This window comes from Cuculus canorus, chromosome 1 (genome assembly GCF_017976375.1).
Source record: "Cuculus canorus isolate bCucCan1 chromosome 1, bCucCan1.pri, whole genome shotgun sequence".
Taxonomy (NCBI): domain Eukaryota; kingdom Metazoa; phylum Chordata; class Aves; order Cuculiformes; family Cuculidae; genus Cuculus; species Cuculus canorus.
In genome coordinates this window covers 83,457,560-83,479,077 of record NC_071401.1, presented here as the reverse complement: position 1 = coordinate 83,479,077, position 21,518 = coordinate 83,457,560, and the positions used below count along the sequence as shown (strand labels likewise).

At 43.9% G+C, this 21,518-nt stretch overlaps 1 protein-coding gene across 1 annotated transcript in view; it reads right to left on the bottom strand.

Annotated features, from left to right (window-relative positions):
• Positions 1-1,044, bottom strand: part of PDK3 (pyruvate dehydrogenase kinase 3) — a 55,130-nt gene extending 54,086 nt beyond the window's left edge. Inside the window, exon 1 of the mRNA XM_054081012.1 lies at positions 696-1,044. Coding sequence (XP_053936987.1) covers positions 696-801 — 106 coding nt within the window. The 5' untranslated portion in view covers positions 802-1,044. The remainder of the gene's footprint in view (positions 1-695) is intronic.
• Between the last annotated feature and the right edge of the window lie 20,474 nt (positions 1,045-21,518).

The following is a 21,518-nucleotide window of genomic DNA, read 5'->3' as shown; positions in this document are numbered from 1 at the left end:
ATCTCTGCATGGCAGAAGAAAAATTCCACGCTCATGATGAGCAACCAACTCCATTTACCAGTTGCTAAGCTCACAAAATTTCAGGTTAAAACCCCTTATTTTGACCCTTTTCACAGAATCATAGAATGGTTTGGGTTGGAAGGGACCTTAAAAAAATGATCCAGTTCCAACCCCCCTGCCATGGGCAGGGACACCTCCCACCAGACCAGGCTGCCCAAGGCCCCATCCAACCTGGCCTTGAACACCTCCACGGATGGGGCATCCACAGCTTCTCTGGGGAATCTGTTCCAGTGCCTCATGGTGAAGAAGTTCCTCCTTCTGCCTAGTCTAAATCTGCCCCTCTCCAATTTATACCCACTGCCCTTGTCCTATCACTAAAAGCCTTTAGTCCCTCCTCAGCTTTCCTGTTGCCCCTTCAGGTGCTGGAAGGTCGCTATAAGGTCCCTCAGAGCCTTCTCTTCTCCAGGCTGAACAAGCCCAACTCTCTGAGCCTGTCCCCGTACGAGAGATGCTCCAGCCCCTGCCCATCCCCACGGCCTGCTCCAGTCTCCGCAGTACACAGGGCAGGCTGCCCGGGCCGCGCCGACGCCTGGCAGGGATCCGCGGCCTCCGCCGTCCCCGGGCCCCGCAGCGCGGCGGGAGGAGCCGCCGTGACACCCACCCCCCCCCCCCCCCCCGCCCTACCCGGCGCTCACCGAAGTCGAGGAACTGCTTGATGGAGAGGGGCGAGGGGGAGAAGCGGGAGTAGAACTCGATCTGTTTGGGGACGGGGCTCTTCAGCAGCACCCCGCACAGCCGCATGGCGCGGCTACCGGACCCCCCCTTCGCTGGTGCTGCTGCTGCTGCTCCCGGCCCCGCGGCGCTCGCGGCGGCGCCGCCCCGGCTCAGCACAGGGCAGCGCGCGCCCGGCGGCACGGACGGACGGATAGACGGAGGGAAGGGAGCCGCCCCGCCCCACGGACGCAGGGAGCGCGCCCGCACGCGCAGGGAGGGAAACGGAGGGGAGGGCGTAAGTGAGCTTCGCCTCCCTGCTGTCTCCCGCCCGCCGGCGCCCAATGGGCGGTGCGCGCGCAGGCGCAGGCGCGGAGGAGGGAGAGGCGGGGCCGTGAGGGAGGGGCGTGTCCGGGGGCGTGACCGCGAGGGAGGCGTGGCCGTGAGGGAGCAGGACTAGCATAGGCAGGGGCAGGAGTAGGAATAGGGGGAGGAGGAGGAGGGCGGGAGCAGGGGCAGGGGCAGGGGCAGGGGCAGGGGCGGGGTAGAGGCAGCGGAGGGGGGAAGGAGGAGGAGGAACAGCGGGAGGAACAGGGCAGGACGGGACGGGCAAGGGCAGAGAGTGTAGGGGCAGCAGGACGGGCAGGGGCAGGAGGGGTAGGAGCAGGGGCAGGGCGGGAGGAAGAGGAGGAGGAGGAGGGTCAGCAGGAGCACGAGGATCAGAAGCAGGAGGAGGATCAGAGGCAGAAGGAGGGACGGGGCAGGAATAGGGGTAGGAGGAGCAGGAGCAGCAGGAGGGGCAGGGGCGGGGGCAGGTAGGTGCATCAGGAGTAGGGGTAGTAGCAGGGGCAGGAGGAGCAGCAGCAGAGGCAGTAAGAGCAGGAGGAGGAGCAGGGGAAGGGGTTGTAGGGGCAGCAGGAAGGGCAGGGCCCAGAATAGGGGCAGGAGCAGGAGCCCAAGTCTCTTCAGGTGGGCAGGAGGGAGAATCATGCTAAACAAGACGGAGCAGGATCTTGCCCGCACGCGGCAGGATGCCCCCCAGCATCTTCTCAGCACAGCCCGTTTCCACTCTGTGGCAGCAGCACACATTGGGCTAGCGTTTAGGTTCGATCAATTGATTTGACTCTGCCAGCCCATGAAACGTATGCATGATTGGCTTCAGCCTGAGGTTCGGCTTTGAGAAGGGTTTCACAGTTTGTGCGAGACTGGCAAAAGAAATGAGGGCCACAAAGTTGGTGAAGGGTCTAGAGGGGAAGTCATATAAGGAGTGGCTGAAGCCTTTTCAGCCTGGAGGAGACTGAAGGGAGAACTCATCACAGTCTACAGCTTCCTCACAAGGGGAGGAGAAGGAGCAGGTGCTGATCTCTCCCCTCTGGTGACCAATGGTAGGACCTGAGGCAATGGTAGGAAGATATGCCAGGGGAGGTTTAGGTTGGACAGTAGGAATATGTTCTTCACTCAGAGGATGGTGGAGCACTGGAACAGCTCCCCAGGGGAAGAGTCGAGGTGCCAAGCCTGACAAAGCACTCGAACAATGCCCTCAGACACACGGTGTGAATGTTGGGGTTGTCCTGTCCGGGGACAGGAGCTGGACTCGGTAATTCTTGTGCGTCCCTTCCAACTCAGGACATGCCATGATTTATTTTACATAACAAAGCATGTTTTAAGCGGTGGAGGGCAGAAGGTTTGAATTTACTACAAGCAAGAAAGAGGAATCAGATTAAGAAACCCTAGCTAACTGATTGCACAGATCTGGGAGGAAATCTTAGCTCTAGTAAAGTCAGTGACTTTGATGGAGTCGGGCCTTCAGCCCTTTGCACTCCTTACGGGACACATGCTCGGGGTCAGTTCTCCAGGGCTTTTCCCAGGCGCTCACTTTTGGGCAAATTGAGCAGCCTGAGACTGTGCTCTAGGCTGATTTCAGGCAAGTTCACTGATCTCACAAGGGAACAAAAAACCCCACAAACACTCTGTTGAAGGAAACCACTTAATATTTTTTATACATAAGCACAGAATGCTGTGTACATTTTTTAAAGTTCTTTTTCTTTTACATTTTTGCAAATGAAGGGAAAACGGTCTCAGACTCCCCTCTCAAAGGATGTAAATCTACAGCTCTTCAACTGTCGCCTCAGAGCTGTATATGCCATGAGATTTACCATGCAACATGAGATTTACCATGTCTGTAGGTGGGGCTTGAATGAATCTCTCACAACCCTGTTCTCCCTGTGAAGATGGTTCTCGTTCAATCTCAATTACTTTTCAACTCTTGGTAATACTTATAATTTCCTGCAAATGACATTGAAATGGAATGGAAAGTCCATTTTTAGTTGAGAAAGCACCTGAATACAATTAAGTTTGACTGCTGATGTCAAAAGTGAAGCCAGGTGTTTGGGAGCTATAATGTTCCACTGAAAATGTGTAGATGTGCCGCTTCAGGGCATGATTTCATTCAGGCATGATGGTGTTGGGCTGATGATTGGACTTGAAGACCTTAGTTGTCTTTTCCAACCTTAACGGTTCTATGAAATCTCTGTCTGTTTTTTCCTCCTTTGCTATGATGTGCTTTAGGGACATTTATGACAAATGCATCTGATGACAAATAACCAGTCACAAATTCCTTTATTTTTTCTCCAATGAATTCAATATAAACTTCAGGATGTACAAGATATTACTGTCATTTTATAAGTGACTCACAAAAGATACAGGTACTCTTCAGTTACTGAAAGTCTCTTTCCATCCATCCTATCATGATTGTCCTTATAGAATTTGAGGTTGGGAAGTCCTGACCTAATGAACAAAATAACTTCTAATAGCTGGAAAATGTTTTAAAATCACTTCAATTGCAGGTTATAAAAATGACCGCCTTGAAGAGGCATGTCATCTAATCAAGGCTGACAAAATGAAACCATCTCCTGTAATTCTGAAGCTTTCTTGGCAGATGAGGAAGAGTGTTTTAAAACTTTTGTTAGATACTCTTCAAGATTTTTTGCCTCGAAAAAATAGCAGGATCTCAGTTAACTACTGAATTGTCTTTCTAAGCACAAAACCTTCTTTTGCAATACAAAGCTTCACTGCATCCATTTGTTGGGAATTTTAAAAATCTACATTAAGGAGCCCATGTAAAAATTGGAATTGTTTTTGTCTATGCTGATACAGCCTAAAACTGTAACAAAGACATGGGCAAAATTAATGGAAATCAGAATTGTGCTCTTCTCATCAAAGAGACTCTTGATAGCTTCTCTCAACACTGGAGAAACTGATAACGCAACCAATGACGCAACCCATAGATTGAATTATCTGAAAACTGTTAAAACCCACACTTAAGACCGATACGAATCCCAGACACATCAAGAAACTCTGCCTGACTCTGCATCTAAGAAGACTGCAAGGCTTACTTAAGAGGACATAAATGCACGTGGGTAAATGTATCTTTGTTTTGTCAACACAAGACAGCAACGAGCCTATACGTAAACCTAGTTCCTAAACAATGCCCCTAAAATAAATAGAAGTCATGGCGTAAGCCATGCTAAGTAGAAAATGTCACTGAGATCAACAGACTTAAAAGTATAAGCTGAGTTTTACTAAGAGCAGGGGTTTGGGTGATTTGGATTTCTTATACCTCCTACCTGCCTCCTTTATATATTTAAGCCCACATCTGTGGCAGAAATGTTGCCTGCTGTTCATTCTGTGAGTGCCCTCCTGAATTTTTGTTTATATGATAAAGAACTTCTACAGATGTGCAGGGAAAAATAGACTTGCCTCTTAGAAAAAGTTAATTTTAATATCAATAACACGGCTAACGCTTCTGAATTTCTTGGGTGCTTAGCATCTCCCTTTAATCAAGGATATTATTTTCATATTTTCCAGTTAAACTCAAAGCTGGAATGACGACAAGTAGGCTAGATGTTAAAAACGCCTTAGTTTTACATGGCCCTTTAGTAGCTAGAATATCTTAGTCCCTGTATGGCTAGAAAATGTTGGGTGTGCAGCCAGTCGGAAACCTCAGCACTTGTAAGTGAATTGGGGTCTTGGTATGGACACTTGCCAGAACTGTATGCTGAGGATGAGATGGCTGCGATGTCCTGGCCTTGGGGGCACCACCTAGCCCTGCTGCTCCTGCCCAGACACCAGAAAGCCTGCAGGAAGCCCCAGCCTTTGTGGCACCCTGACATATCAAATCAGTTTTTCTTGGGTCATCATTGTGACAAAGGAGATGGATAATTGAATCTGAGTAGCCAACTTTGCCATAATTTTTTTTGTTCTGTTTTTCTGCATTGGAGTTGTTATAAAATCAATGCTTCTGACTCACAAACCACAGAATCTTTGAGAGGCAATATTGGGTTTTGCTGTAGAGTGATTTTCTAAAACAGGGGATCTGATGCAGAGCATGTTTGCATAACCAAAAGCTATTTGGTGTTTCCTACCCTCAGGAGTTTTATGTGCTGACTGGCTCCTGCTGGTTTCAGTGCTGCTATTTAAAAACTGGCCTCCCCTAATTTTGTGTTTCCACCTGTGAGGAGAGTGTACCCTAATGCCAGAACATTTGCTGCTCTGCATATGGGACTAGTCTTTGTACGCTAATTCAGTGCAGTCACAGAGATGATAAGGAACATGTGTATGACTAGTAGTCGGAAAATCAAGTTAGTAGGAAAAAAAAGGTCTCCCTAAGTTTAAGTTTTCATAGTGCTTGGTTATGATTAGAGATTCACTCCTATTCCTATAAAATTTTGTAGCAAAACTCCCACCTGTGTACTTTGGCAGTCACATTTTTGTGAAGATTTCAGGTCTCGTCCTTTCAGGACCTTTGTATGACATGGACTTCTATTTTCAGGGGGCAAAGCTTTTGCATCTAGTGTTTCATCCAATTAAGATTTATTCACAGCAAACATTTCAGATCATTAAAACACCAGAACTATAATCTTTGTAGCAAAGCTTGCTTTTCTTCACTGCAGAATACTCAGGAGGTCTGCAAACTAGCTGCAGGGGATTCAGCATAATGAACTTCTTTGTATGGATATCAGAGGAGGGGGAAAGGAATGTTAAACTGTAAACCAAGAAAACATGGTTATTAGTGTTTTCTAGACACATTGACTTTGTGGAATTCATAGTATTTTTTTAACAAAAGAAAGCTCTATATTGAAGCTGTTGTAAACCCTATATCTTAAAGTTCAGAAGCACTGGTTGAGAATGGATATAATACAATTGAAACACTAACAATAACAGTAACCAATAACAGTTATTTTGGTGGAAGTTCGCACAGAGAATTATAGTCCTGAGGTACATTTTACAAGATGACAGAAGAAAACAACACAGAACAGGAAAAACTGGTATAGGGTTCTGCGATCTTTCATACAAATTTCTTCTGTTCATAGTACTAATTTTTCTCCCACCTGCCACTCTATGCTTTCAAGGGTAGATTCAAGTAGAGGATTGTGTAAAGCCACATTATGAACACATGGAGTTAGGAAGGGATAAGGTTTCTTCATGAAGCTTTCCTAAACTTCTAAAAAGACCTAATTTTATTTTTAATAATTTATCTCTTCCTAGTACTTATGCACTCAGATGGGTAAGTTTGGATGGGCTGTTACCCACAATGGTCAGAAAATTGATAACACTCAAAGGTGTGAGTTTAAGTAAATATGGTCGTTACATTTGGGAATGCACATGTAGTATTAGATTCTGTTGCTATCATACTATACATGTTAATCCATTTTTGTCTATTACCCAAGAAAACAAAGTTTCTTTACCAAGTCTTTTTGCCAGCAAAAGGTGGTAGTCATTGCCTTTAGTGTTTATCATCCTAGTTAGTTGACAAGCAAAGTTTAGTAATTTTTTTTAAAGGAACCATCAAGGACTACCAAAAATTATGTTTGGCGAATCTAATAGGTAGGAAGTTACGGAAATTCTTCATTCACTTTGTAAAGAGTATGGCTTGTGGAAGTGTTTACTTCTTAATTTACTTCTTAATGTTATTATAATTAGCCGGCTCAGATGTGTTAGGTTTTTTTAAAATATACACTCCACGACTCCTTTAATTACAGAGATATGCTCAGTAATTTGCATTAGAGTAAGTAGAGCTGGTGCCACCATGGTGGCCATGTCATCTCTTTATCAGATGACACCATCTCCTTGTCCAGTATTAGTGGACAGGGCTACATTATTCTTTCATGTAAAAACCCATAAAAAATTGATCTCTAAGGAAAAACAAATAGGTGATTTTCTTTTGAGATTGTTAAGGCAAGCATGAGAGAAAACCTTTGCCACTGAGTTAACTGAGAGTAAATGCAGAGAAAAAGTTTGCTCACCTCCCTCAGCAGTGATGAAAGCTCACTTGAAGTTCATGAGTTTACCTACTCTTATTTAACACTGCACCATTAGCCATGCATTTTCCTTTCGTTTTGTGGATGTTCCTCTCTCTTTCTCTCCCAGACAGTTTCACATCTGCCCCTTTCTCAAATACAATTTAGGGGAAGGAGGACAAGTCTTTGTGGGCTTTGGGCAGGAGACAGTCTTTGTGGTTGTGCAAGTGTCCCACCAGTGCCACAAAGGCATAAGCAGAGTTTTGAACCCAGTTCTCCTGTGGCAGGAGACTGTTCTTTGAACAGGCAGGTAAATATGTCGATGAGGTGAAAAGTCCCATTTTAACCTAACAGACAGAGTAAATCAAAGCAACGGTTGTCAGAAAGGAGCAAGGAAACTGTCTAGGAGGAATATCATTGTTGCGACAGGTATTTTGTACCCATGCCATAACAGTGACCATTGGAACAAGTGAATTATGGCTATGAGCAAGTGGCACAGAACCACACCAGAAATAATCCTTCCCCATAAGACTATATCTTGGTGCTCTTTTTACCATTCAAATGCACAAAAACCCCACAGTCAGGTCCTAACTTGCATCTAACCAGTAACCAGTACAATTATGCCAAGGATTTACACTTAATCTTCTCTTCCAGAAATAGCTTGCAGGAACATCAGCTGAGGAAGAGTCTCTAGATATATGAATACAGAAGAAAGGTATCTTTCAAATTTGTACTAGATCCTTTAAAACGGGATTGTCAGCCTACTTTATGGAGGAGGACAGCATCAGTAGGAGGGGAGTGCCCCTGAAAGAAATTCCCTCTCTTGTGTTTTTTCTTCCCTTGCAAGAGAGTCTCGTAGGGGAAAATTCAAAAGTTTATTTCAGTTTGAGTTGCTTTAACAATACACTGGCATACCTTTAGCTTTGGGGAAAATCATCTCAGCACCTTTTTGTTTGCAGAAATTGAAGCCTGCAGGGGCCTTGTGAGGAAAAAAGCTGCAAAGGGGTTAGATCTTGCTACATGGAATTTACCATGCAGCAGGAGACGTTCTTGTGCTCTTAGATAAATGGAATAAAACCTGCCACTTAGAGGAGTAGATTTGAGTCTTCTTGGTTCTGACCTGCACTTCCCAGAGATATCTGTGTGCCAAGAGAAAAACAAACTAATAAATAATTCTGAATCCATATACATGCTTTGTAATGAATTACCAGCCATTTTCCTCTCAGGGCAGGGGGCTGCGAAGACATTGTAAGGAAGTACAAATGCTTTTTCTGATTGTCACCTCTCCCTTATCTTGGCAATAGAAAGCAGGGTGAGAGTTGCAATAGCAGCTGTGCCCTCTGAGGGTGCAGTGATGCAACATTTTGTTCCTCTGCATTGATCAGTCTCCTCTTCACCCCACTATAATATTTCCCTGCATTTCCTGCACCAAATGCTATAAGTTCTATAATTCAGTATCATATCAAGTGCTTTTCTGAAATCAATAAGCATTACATGCACTAGGATGCCTTTATATAACACGCATGCAATGACAGCGAGTTCAGATATTTGGTTGTTTTGACCTGATGTATATTATCAATCTGTGGTTCTTACTGTTCAATGGGCTTTTTCACTCTATAGATTTACAGACAAATTGGCAGGTTTTTTTAATCTTAACTTGAGCCCATGCAAAGTTTAAAGTAATGATTGTATTCTACCTTACCCAATTTCTCTGTTAAAACACATTTCTTCATTTATTCTGCAAATAAAGTTTTATTGTTCCTGGTTTAATATATTTATTTGGTTTATTTATTACAGATTTGAAAGTGCAGAGTAAAGAAACTGAATGTGTTTACCTAGCACAAGTTAAACATAATCTTTAACCTTTTTGTGACATCCTGAACTTCAAATATGCTATTGCACCTTTCGCTGATACTGCTTTTTGCCAGCTTATGGAGCTCCTCTTCACTGTAGTGCAAACAGCAAGACATAGTTCATTTGATTTTCTGCAATAGTTTGCAAACTAACATGAGAAAATAGACAAATACAGTGATTATGTCTATTCACAGTAACTTAACAGATTAGTCCTAAACGTAACTTCTAGCAGATGAAGTTCTGCAAGGAAAAAGAAAAGAACCATGAAAAGAAGACTGTGTCTCCTCACTAATATGGGAAACCTTTGTCAGTGTTATAATAGCACTAGATTTCAGCTAAAGATGAGCTTTTCTGGTACATATTGTACAGCTGTTCTTCCATCATCATCTTAGCTTCCAGTTCCTCGTAAGAGTGGTGAGTTGCATCAAGATGCAAATGTGTTTGCTCAATTCCATGCCTATAGTGAGGCTAAAGACCAATGTCAAATAAGAATCCCACCGTGCTTTAAGTTGTGTTTATATGCATAGTCCAAGGGAGAGGTAAATGCATCATATTTGTTTATCATATCCATCCATCTGATCCAGTAAGTGTAGAAGGCCTCAGTTCAGGCTTGAAGGCTTGCTATCAACAGCTGGTGGCTTTTCCAGAAGCATGATTTGGCAAAATTCACTGGGTCTGTATACTGAGCCTCCTTGAAGAAGATGACTGGAAAATTTAGTGATAGAAACAAATATTTTTTAACTATTCTACCCACTAAAACAAAATATGCAGCTTGTTTTGCAAATTACTCTGTTGATCAGTGGGAAATTGTAGCTCAAGAGCTACACGGGTGGGAAGCAAACTTTTGCTCCAGTGTTTGCTTGTAGGTGTGTGCTTTGAGATAGCAGGAGTAATAAAATGCTATTCTTCAGGTGAAAACTGGATTTTGTGCAGGGACCTGAGTACCTGGAAGTCTTACTTTCTCCACATTGCACTATCACTCAGGTCTACTCATTTGTTGCAGGATGGATTATCTTTGAAAGATTAGATATGGATGTGGGCATGGAGAAGCATGGAATTGCTGATGGTCCAAGGTCATCTTCACACTTCATTAAACAACTGACTACTAAACACAAGAGTGTCACTCTCAAATTATTACCTGTTGGGAGGGAAGGTTCAGAGGCCCTTGTTTTTTGTCGAGAAAGGAAGACGTGCACAACTCAATATGAGTTACAAGCAGGCTCCGTTTATTGCCTTCAGATAGCTCAGTTATATACAGCGTGAGTTAATTATGCCTACTAGTCCTACTCTAATTGGCGAAGCCTAAGGGTTAGGTTTTTGCATTAGTCCTCCTACTTGCAGTTTCAGCTTAAGCTAGTTTCTCATACTTTCTACAGCTAGTTCCCTAAGGTTATTTATGGAACTAGTCAAGGCCGCAGTGTCCTTGCCAGTTCGCGCTATCGACATGATTGTGCAGCTTCTCGGTACTCCTCCATTCAGCCTATTGTGCAGGCCTATGCCTTGCTTGAATGTAGCATTTTTAAAGAGCCATGTCCTTGTTCTTCGAGCCATTCTCCAACGATTACCAACTTTCCACATCCATGTAGTTCTAATGCTTTTCTTCTCTGAAGCTGTGTGACTGGCACACTGAAAAGTAGACTGAAGAGCACAGGCTGTTTTTGTTATTAAGGTTACGGAATGCTTGCCTTTAGAAGCCATTTTCAGTAGCATTCAGCAGGCAGTCACCAATCCATAACCACATGATCAGTATTGACCTCTGGTAGTTTGGCGTTACATGTGCATAATGAATAAGATACAAATACAACACGGCTTTTCTAAGTCAGGAGGAAGGAAAAAAAGAAGTTCATCAGGTACACTTATGACTAAAGCTACAGCATAAGCAGACCTAGATAGGTGTGACCTGTAGCTCAAAGGGACTGCGTCTTGTTAATGCTACAGCTATTACCTTTTACCTATTACCTCTGAGCAGAGCTATTGAATCTCACATTTCCAGATAGGATATGCTGTCAAACATAAACTGGACTTCTCTACAGAAAGCGTCCAGGCAGGCTGAAGATAAGCAGTGATCTGAGATAAAGCGGTACTGGAGGGAGTTGCTCTCAGAAATTGTCATTTGCTTGATATTTTCACATCACTCTGAGGGGCACATAAGGGGACTAATGTCACTCCTCAGTATCCTTTTTTAATGTATCTAAGTGAAAGCTGGAGTCCAACTCTGTTAACACGCAAAATAATATTTCCGAGTCAGGCACAGTGATGGGAAAGATAACAATACTAGGTGTAAGGCTGCATTTTTGTCTCCTGACTCACTGGTTGTAATGATATGGAATTTAACAGCTTGTTTGTCACACTTAGCCTACGTATAATCTTTCACCTATGAAGATTAGACTTTGATTATTTTATTGTAGTTTGTGTTTCTACATTAAAAAAAATCATTGCTATTCAGTAACACCTGAAAAATTGAAGTCATAAGAATATTAAATATTGTTTCTCCTAATTAAATATCTTACTATACAATGAAGGAGTCTCTTGCCTTCTCACAGATGATGTTATAAATGACACAAAGTGATTATGTGACTACTAAGTGTGTGAAATATTATAGATGTGGAAGAGTGACAGGTGGTAGGGTATTAGATTCTGACTATAGAAACATTAGGCAATGTACACCTTTCCTAAGATATTTTCCTTTCCTTTTCATTCAGACTACATCTCCCTTCCAAAACAAATCCGATGTATTCATGAGTATCATAGTTGCAATTCTGATCTTACAGGTTTGAGTTCACTAAGTTATCAGAAACCTTAAAGGTAAAATGTTTTTCTCCTACAAAATAATTTAGTGTAATTTATTCTCTCAATAATCTCATTTGTGAAAATAAATATTTCCGTTGTTATGATTATTGCCAGCAGGTGGAGGGAGGTGTTCCTTCCCTTATACTCAGCTCTGGTGAGGCCTCACCTGAAGTACTGCATCCAGTTCTGTGCTCTCCAGTACAAGAGAGATGCAAACATACTGGATAGAGTCCAATGAATGGCCACAACAATTGTGAAGGGACTTGAACATCTCTCCTATGAGGAATGGCTGAGAGAGCTGACTTTTCATTTTGTAGAAGAAAAGGCTGAGAGTGATTTGATCAGTGTGTGTAAATACCTGTAGGGAAAGTGCCTAGAGGATGGAGCCAGGCTCTTTTCAGAGGTGCCCAGGGACAGAAACAGAGACAAAATGCATAAACTGAATTACAGGAGGTTCCCTCTGAATATCAGGAACCAGTCTTTTCACTGTGAGGGTGACTGAACACCCGCACAAGCTGCCCAGGAATATTGTGGAGTCTCCACCCGTGGAGATTTTCAAAGCCTGCCTGGACATGGTTCTGGGCAACTGGCTGTAGGTTGACCCTGCTTGAAAAGAGGAGTTGGACCAAATGACCCCCAGAGGTGCCTTCTAACCTCAACTAGCATATGATCTTGTGATTATAGAATAGGAATTATGAAATTTATGTTCATATCTATTGTTACTTAGTATTATCATTGAGAACTTTTTTGTAAATGGTCTCATATATGTTTTTATCTCAGCCCATTCCCTCCACCAAGGAGTTTGTTTAAAATTAATGTATTGCTTTCAGCATCTCGATTTTTGACAAATGCTTCTTATTAAAATGTTTTGCCCAAAAAGTCTCCTGGCCATACATATTGATATCACAACAGCTTCTTTTTCTTTTTAGTAAAATACAGGCATTCCGCTCGATCTTTATGATTTCATGTAGGTTCACATAGAGACAATGGCAAATGTGAGGCATGTCTGTATAAGCATGTATGCTTGCAGGATGTGGGAGAAAAGTGCCCTCAAAACATTCAGCTTAATACAGCATAGTATTCTGCCTTGCCACACTGAATAAACCAAAAGAAACTCCTACAAATAATATGCATGAGATAGAAAAATAGCTCAAGACATCTCTTGTTAAATAGTTTCAAGGAAGATGAAAGGGGGAGACAGCTCTGAGGAAGAATTTGTGTCCTGGCCCCAGCCAAAAGTCTCCCTTGCTAGTGCTAGGATTTAATAATCAAAGGGTGCCTGGCAATTAATGGCTCTAGATTAGCCAGTGCTGAGTTGTCACCTAGGGCTGTCTACAAACACTTGGACTTTGCAATGCGACCTAATTTTGAGATTCTTTGTCCAATAAGTGAAAAGTTCTTTACTGATGGGTATGGCTGTATCAGGCTCACACCTTGCAACAAGCACCTCAGCAGAAGCAAGGGGCTGTCCCACCTCCCCTCCTCCTTTCCCAGGTACGCCTCCTTGCGCCTCTGAGAGCACAAACCCAATCTCAGGCTGTGCCAGCTTAGGCAGTTAAATCCGCAGAAGCAGAAAAGTGTTATTACTTGCCCTCTCCTCACCAAAATGCTGAAGAGGTTATAGATGCTTTCCAGGCATGCAAAGGAACCGGGGTAAAGTAGAGTCACTCAGTGTTCAACACTGAGTTCAACAATATTAAATTATCTCAGCTTTAAGCATGACCTGACTATAATCATAGCAGTAGCCTTCCGATTCAGACGTCTGGTGGGATTTCATTTAAATCAGTGATCTGTAAAGCAGATTTAGGAATGTGAACAGTTACTGCCTTCAAAGGATGGTCAGGGTGACTTGAACTGAAAAACGGTGTGTTCTCTCCCACCAGCTACCACCTCAATTTCCTTCTCTTGAGAAGATTACAAGTGTGTTACAAGAAATCCTTTTGGGAGACATTACATCTCATTACAAGGCAACACCGACACCAGTTCTGTACCAATCAAGATTTTCACTGAACTGATTAGAAAACTTTTATTGCCCAGTAGGGCAATCAAGACAAGTACACATCTCATCTGTTTTAAAAAACAAACAAAAACAAACAACCTTTGTAATCTGACGACTGTAATCACTTGTTTTATTGAGTGACTTGCATTCCCCCTAGGGAGCAAAGCAGCTATTGCATCAAAGAGCCAGTCACTTAGTCAGAAAGGCAAACATTGAAGTTGCCAGGAGAAAGAAGAGCTTTATAACCTTTAAAGCAGCATAATGCGACTGCACCTCCTGCCACCTTTCCAGTTGGCAGTGCAGCAGAAGTGGATTTTAGCCACTGCTCTCTAATATTGCAGTGGGAACATCCGGTTGCTACGGAGCTCAGACTAGTGTTACTTCATAAGACTACCATGATTACCCCAAACAAATAAGAGGACTAGAACTGGAAAATCTCCATGATATCATGAAACATAATGTTGTTTTCAAAATTATGTGAATGTATTCACAGATAAAAGCAGGCCAGGCAGGGCAGAGAACATCATGCCAAGTCATATCTGCAGGACTCGTCTGGAGGGCAACGTTATGCTCTGTACCTGCGAGTGGCCCCAGCTCTGGTGCTGCCAGAGGCAGGAGTAGTAATGCCAGCACAGCAGACTCACTGCAAGCTCCATTCTTAATAGAAGAGTGACTTTAAAACCACCTACAATGGTCTTGTTTTGCTTTAATCATTAATCAAAGGCAAATAAAATGCAATGAAGGAGAGCAAACACGCACACCGTTACACAAATGCAAGCAGGTGTTTGAAACACAGAGCAGGTTACCATGGCTAGTTGGGGGGAGTGGTGGTGGGGGAGAGGAAGGAGAGGTGCTCAAAAGGCAAAAATTTTCTTTCATTGGGGAGCTGCTCACAGCACAGATTCCTGAGATTTTACCTGATGCGAGTGAAGAACATGATAGTCTCTGGTGAAGGTGGCTCGGCATGTTACAGTACCTGACTAGATTGTTTGAGCTGTGTGATTTTAGAGATGTGGATGGCCACTTGTGCTGGAAATAGTCCTGAAACTAATTCCACAAGTCTTTTCTTTTCAGTAGGCACTAATTCTTCTGTGTCACTGCCATCTAGCTTATTCAGCAACATACTTCTGCAAGCTTGTTTTGTTTGCAAGGAATGCATCAGCACGGAAGGCAAGCCTCTCTGGCGAGGCTGACAATGCAGTCCTCTGAAAAAATTGATTTGACAGGGAAGGACAGAGTCCAGACTGGTCTCCCAGTCAGATTCTTACTTTGTAAGTATATTTATCATCAGCAGTCCAGAAAACTGAGACTGAATTCTGAAACAAGAATTAGGAAGCAGGGAGAGAAAACAAGTCAGGTCATTGATGGTTAGATTTGTAGATTATGGCTGTTAGCTAAAATGACAGCGCCTGTAGCCTGGTGGGGTACAGGCTCGAAGGCTGTTAATGCACTACAAGTAACATGATTTGGGGACATGGAAAGAGAAAAATCACAGCATGATATTGAAGTCCTAGTTTCTACTTTGAAAACTGCCTTTTCAAGCGGAAGAAGTCCGATACTCCCATTCACATGCTAATTCCCTTGTTTCAACAAACTGGTATTCTCCTTCACCTGTTTACATTAGCATAAAATGAGGAGCTTGAATCTGCATTTTTCATAGGCTTCAAAAAACAGCCAGGCTTCAAAATTTCCAAAATGCAACTCCTCAGAAACAGTTCATACATGCAAAATGCCAAAGCATTGTAAATGCAATACTCATTTGTCTCTTGCATCCAGAATGTAATTTCCATTTTTATTTTAATCACTAGTGATCCATTGTTCCAAATCTCTTTAAATAAATATCCCCCACTGCTGCCTATAGCTTCTGCAGAAACAATTTTGAATATTTTGCAGGCAAAAATAGCAGAAGTGTTGAAATTCATGCCATTCCTCTCCAGAGTAGATGACTGATGAAATGCACATTTCAAAGCCTGTGAAAATACGAGCCAGAAATAAATAGCAAATGAAATTATGATTATATTGATTTCTCTGCAGTACATTCTGATTAACTGGCAAATCAAGGAGTTTTTTTTCCAGCTGCCCCACCAAGATCACATTCTTCATTCTCCGTTTGTGTGGCTTCTGATAAGTAAGTGCTTCTTTTCATTATCAGATACCTGGGGGCTTTTCTGATCTGCTATCCAAAAACCTTGATCTTCTTCCAGTATGTCTGAACTTTCAAAACGTGAATTCTAATATTCTTTTTGTTTTCTGCAAAAGATTCCACCACACAATTTGTTGTTCAGATCTTTTACAGCCTATTTCAAACCCAGCATGTCTCGCTGAAAGCATTCTGGCACACTGGGTCCTTCTTAATGTCTTAAAGTAACCATCAGGACAATCTATCTGAGCCTGTGGGACATTTTCTATCATAGAATCATGGAATAGTCAGGGTTGGAAGGGACCTTAAAGATCATCTAGTTCCAATCCCCCTGCCATGGGCAGGGATATCCCACTAAAGCAAGGTGCCCAAGGCCCCATCCAACCTGGCCGTGAACACATCCAGGGATAGGGCATCCACAACTTCCCTGGGCAACCTGTGCCAGTGCCTCACCACTCTCATTGTGAAGAAATCCTTCCTAATATTTAGTCTAAATCTGCCCCTCTCCAGTTTATACCTGTTCCTCCTGGTCGTTTACAAATAGACCCTTTCCAGCCTTCCTGCAGGCCCCCTTCAGGTACTGGAAGGTCACTGTAAGATCTCCTCTGAGCCTTCTCTTCTCCAGGCTGAACGAGCCCAACTTTCTCAGACTGTCCTCGTAGGGAAGGTGCTCCAGCCCTCTGATCATCTTTATGGCCCTCCCCGTTCCAACAGCTCCATATCCTGCTTACATTGAGGATTCCAGAACTGGACACAGTATTCCAGATGAGGTCTCACAAGAGAGGAATAGAGGGGCAGAATCACTTCCCTCAACCTGCTGGCCACGCTTCTTTTGATGCAGCCCAGGATATGGTTGGCCTTCTGGGCTGCGAGTGCACATTACCAGCTCACATCGAGCTTCTCATCAGTCAGCACCTCCAAGTCCTTCTCTGCAGGGCTGCTCTCAATCACATCATCCTCCATCCTGTACTGAAAAGGAGGATTGAACTGATCCAGGTATAGGACCTCGCCCTTGGTCTTGTTGAATCTCATGAGGTTCTCGAAGGCCCACTTCTCCAGTCTGTCCAGGTTGCTCTGGATGATATCTCGTCCTTCTGATGTGGCAACTACGCCACTCAGCTTGGTGTCATCTGCAAACTTGCTGAGGGTGCACTCAATCTTGTTGTCAATATCATTGATAAAGATATTAAACAGCACTGGTCCCAGTACGGACCCCTGAGGGACACCACTCATCACGGATCTCCATCTGGACTCTGAGCCATTGACCACTACTCTTTGAATACGACCATCCAACCAGTTTCTTATCTACTGTACCGTCCACCAATCAAATCCATATCTCTTCAATTTAGAGAGAAGGATGTTCTGGGGGACCGTGTCAAAGGCTTTACAGAAGTCTAGACAGATAACATCCGTCGGTTTACCCACATCCACTTCTGCAGTTACCCCATCATAGAAAGCCACTAGGTTGGTCATACAGGACTTGCCCCTGGTGAAGCCATGCTGGCTGTCATTAATCACCTCCTTGTCCTCTATGTGCTTTAGCACAGCTTCTAGGAGGATCTGTTCCATAATCTTCCCAGGCACAGAGGTGAGGCTGACAGGTCGGTAGTTCCCAGGTTGGTCTTTTCTACCCTTTTTAAAACTGGGCACAATGTTACTCTTCTTCCAGTCACCAGGGACTTCTTCTGACTGTCGTGACTTTTGAAATATCATGGAGAGTGTCTTGGCAACCACATCTGCTAATTCCCTCAGGACTCTGGGATGCATCTCATCAGGTCCCATAGACATGTTCAGGTTCCTCAGGGGGTCATGAACCTGATCCTCCTCTACTGTGGGAGGGGGTCACCATCCCACAGGTGTCACCATCTTGCTGTCCCATGACCCAGGAGGGGTGAGAAGAGTGGTTATCGGTGAAGACTGAGGCAAAAAAGTTGTTAAGTACCTCAGCCTCCTCATCATCTGGTGATATGTGATCACCATTTCCAACCATCAGTGGGTGTATGTTCTCTTTGACCTTCCTCTTTTGATTGACGTACCTGTAAAAGTTCTTGTTAGTCTTTACTTCCCTTGCCAAGTTCAGCTCCAGCTGCGCCTTGGCCTTCCTGACCCCATCCCTACACAACTGGGCAGCATCTCTATACACGCCCCAGGTTCCCTGTCCCTGCTTGCACTGCCTGTGCAGTTCCCTGTTCTTTTTTAGTTTAACCAGCAGGTCTCGACTCAGCCGTGCCGGTCTCTTCCCTTTCCTGCCTGATTTTCTACATTTGGGGACTGAGCGCTCTTGCACTTTATGGAAAGCTTCCTTAAATACTTTGCAGCTCTGTTTTGCTCCCTTGTCTCGGAGGACCATGTCTCTGGGGGTCCTACCGAGTAACTCCTTGAAGCGCTGGAAGTCTGCTTTCCTGCAATTTAGTGTCCTGACTATACTCCTCACCTGTCCCATATCCCTCTGAACCTCGAACTCCCCCAGTGCATGATCACTGCAGCCCAGGCTGCCTCCAATCCTAATGTCACTGATGAGTTTGCTTGTATTGGTGACCATAAGGTCCAGTATTGCTTCTGGTGGGGGTCTCTATCAGCTGGGCTAAGAAATTATCCTCAATGCGCTCCAGGAGTTTCCTGGATTGCCTACAGCTTGCTGTGCTGCTTTTCCAGCATATGTCTGGGTGGTTGAAGTCCCCAAGTAGGAGGAGAGCTTGTGAGCATGAAGCCTCCTGACTTTTTGTGATACAATCAATGATTAGTTCAAGGATTGTTGCTGGTGTTACAATGAGCCTGAACTCCAGGATCATGCCAAAATATCTGAATGGCTAGAAATCTAACCTGCCCTGATCATAATTTTAAAAACCCAATGTTAATAATCAGTGTGACACTAGACTAGGTGTCATGACAGAGAGCAATATTATGCCTTTACCTTCATCCTGATGACATTGTGCAGTTAACTTTCAAACACTGAACAGCAGCCCAGATGTTCAGCTGCCTGCGACCCAAGGATTGCTTTTATGGTGGCACAGCTATAATGCCTGGGCTGAGTTTTGCTTAGAAAGTTGTTGTCCAGTTGCAAGAAAGAGTTTAAGCTAAAGCCATGTGAAAGTAAGTACGTAGGCAGAAGTGAATTTGTAGAAGCAGTTATCTGGAAAATACTGAGGAAGGAAGATGCAACACCCTAAAAAAAGAGATAGAGACTCATCAGACAGCAGTTTGGCCAGGGGAGGGATCACAATCCTCTGCAAAGAGCCATGGAAATGAAAAGTTCCCCTCCTGACCAACAGTTTCCTGCCTGTCTGGTAATAGTTGTAATATTTAGCTGAGTACTCTGTACTTAAGTACTTAAGTAATAGTTCTTACTTAAGTAATACTTAGCTGAGTAGCTTGTTAGCTGTACCTATGTACTGTATGCGTTACCTGATACAAATAGTTACCATGTGTTTTTAGAACTTGCAGTCTTTCGGCATAGTAGAAGGTGTCCAAGGAAAAATTATGCATTGAGAAAAGATTGCAGGTGTGAGTGCTAGTCCTGGCTCTCTGCCTCCTCTCCCCATGCTTCATTTCTACTTGCCACAACTTCAAGCCCTGAGGTTATCATGCACCATCAACCAAAATGGAGACGAATAATATGCATGACTAGACAGGACTGCTGTCTAACAGAAGGGGTTGCTCTGAAGGGCTGTAGAATTTTTTTCCACTAGTAAGTGGCATCAACAGGCTCTCTAGCAGTATTTAAATGGAGAATGAACTACCGCATTAAACTCTGACAGTGCCTCTTTAACCAGATGAAGGAAGGAACAGTCTCTCACTAGAGGGCAGATTGGATTTTACACATCCAATTCCAAACCAGAATGAAAAGGTGAAAAACAGCAAGGTTGAAAACAGCTACTCTGTCTGACTGAATCCTCCTGGACAGCAAATCACAGCATACCTTTGAAATGCTCCAAGCCCTACGCACCACAGACTGTGCGGTAGGGCAGTGGGTTACACTATTTCTCTGTAGAAAATAGAATTTGTTCTGTGTCTGGTACCATGTCCATCGACATTGCAGAAGAACAAATCACTGGGATAGTCATGACTGGTACTTCATACAGGAACAAGTAGAAAGGAGGAAAGAAAAATATCACACATTAAGCACGTTCTCACTAATTGATGTCAAAATTCTCTAAAAGCTTTAATTTGAAGGAAACAACATACACTACTGAGATCAATGAAGGACAAACTCAAGGACTGCTCTGGAAATGAAGACTGGGGGAAATTTCACATTAAGTGTCAGGAACAGTATCTCTGCTTACATTTGTCAGTTAATATGGCACCATGGGTGTAAATCTGTGCAGTGCGATGGTTTGAACACTCGATATCTCTGTTGTCCGCATTTTGGCCTAGCTCTAGGCTGGTCACACGGGCTGAAAGCCTGCTGGCAGTGAGGAGTGCTACATGCACAGCTGGAGCACCTCTCTCCCTTGAGCTTCACCCAAAAAGCATCCCACCAGAATGCTCAGAGATCAGCTCCCTGGGCAAGCCAAGGGAGATTTGTTTCACAAATGCAAATCTAATATGAAAGATTAGCATAGACACAGTCTGATAAGCAGTAAAAATGCATCCTTGAGGAGTTATTTTTTTTGTGCCACCTGGTTTTTGCTTTATCTAAAATAAAATTACTGTACACATGGAGAAATGGGCATTGTAATCATACTTAATAACTCTTTGTTACTCCTGTTGTTCCATCGTAAGTAGGGACAACAGATGCAGGAAAATCCAGTTCGGGAGCATCAAAAAAGTGTGCCAAGCAGCCAACAGCCATCAGGGCATGAAGCAGAACAATGGTCACCACAGTCGCCAGTGCAATCCTCCTGTTGTCATCTCGGACAGCAGGCCAAAAAGTCATCACCAAAACAGACCCCGAAAGGGGTGAACATCAACACAAGCTGGAGATCCAAGGGCCCCACACCAGTGCCTCCACTTGGACGGCAAGGTTCAAGAGCTATATGTGTATGTAGCTTCACGAAGCATAAAAGTTGTGTCGGTAAGGCTGAAAGTCAGAGCTAAAGCTGCTGCAACAGGAGGAGCTTCACTGCATTTTTCATCTTTGCAACACAAAAGTGTATTGTGTGGTGAAGGAGAAATAGTGCCTGTCTGGCAGGACTAATACAGCAGAGCAAGAAAAACTCAAACTGCCATCCATCACCTGTTTTGCTTTATGTTTTTTTCTCTATGGGGATGGTTAGAAGGTAAATCAGTTTCGGTTCTTACTGCTTATGCTGCTGGCAGCAGTGATAAAGACAGTGACTCCCACTAAGTATTTTGGGGAGTGCAAGTAAAATGATGGAAGGGATATATTGTTCATTCAAAACAGTAGCCAGGAGGGGATGCATTATTTCTCCTAAAGTAAATCCCAGATACCCCTAATATTGCGGCTGTGGGACCGCTGCTGGGGTGGCAAGGCAGTCTCCTTTCACCTTGTGCAGACATTCCTCAAAGCAGCCCAAACGAGCCAAAATTAAAGGCGCAAGACTAATTCGACTGAAGGCAGAGAACTGCAGTGAAAATTAGGATACAGACAGAACGAGACCGTGCCTCACAGAATCTCTTGTCTCCCGTGGGAAAAGCTCTTGGCCAGCTCCGGCAGGTATGGAGCGAGGGGAAGAAGCGCAGTGCGTTGTTTCAGTGCGCCATCTAGTGACTGTGCTGGGCTGGGCGGAGCGCGGCCGGCGGGCGTGCATGGAATCGTGGAATG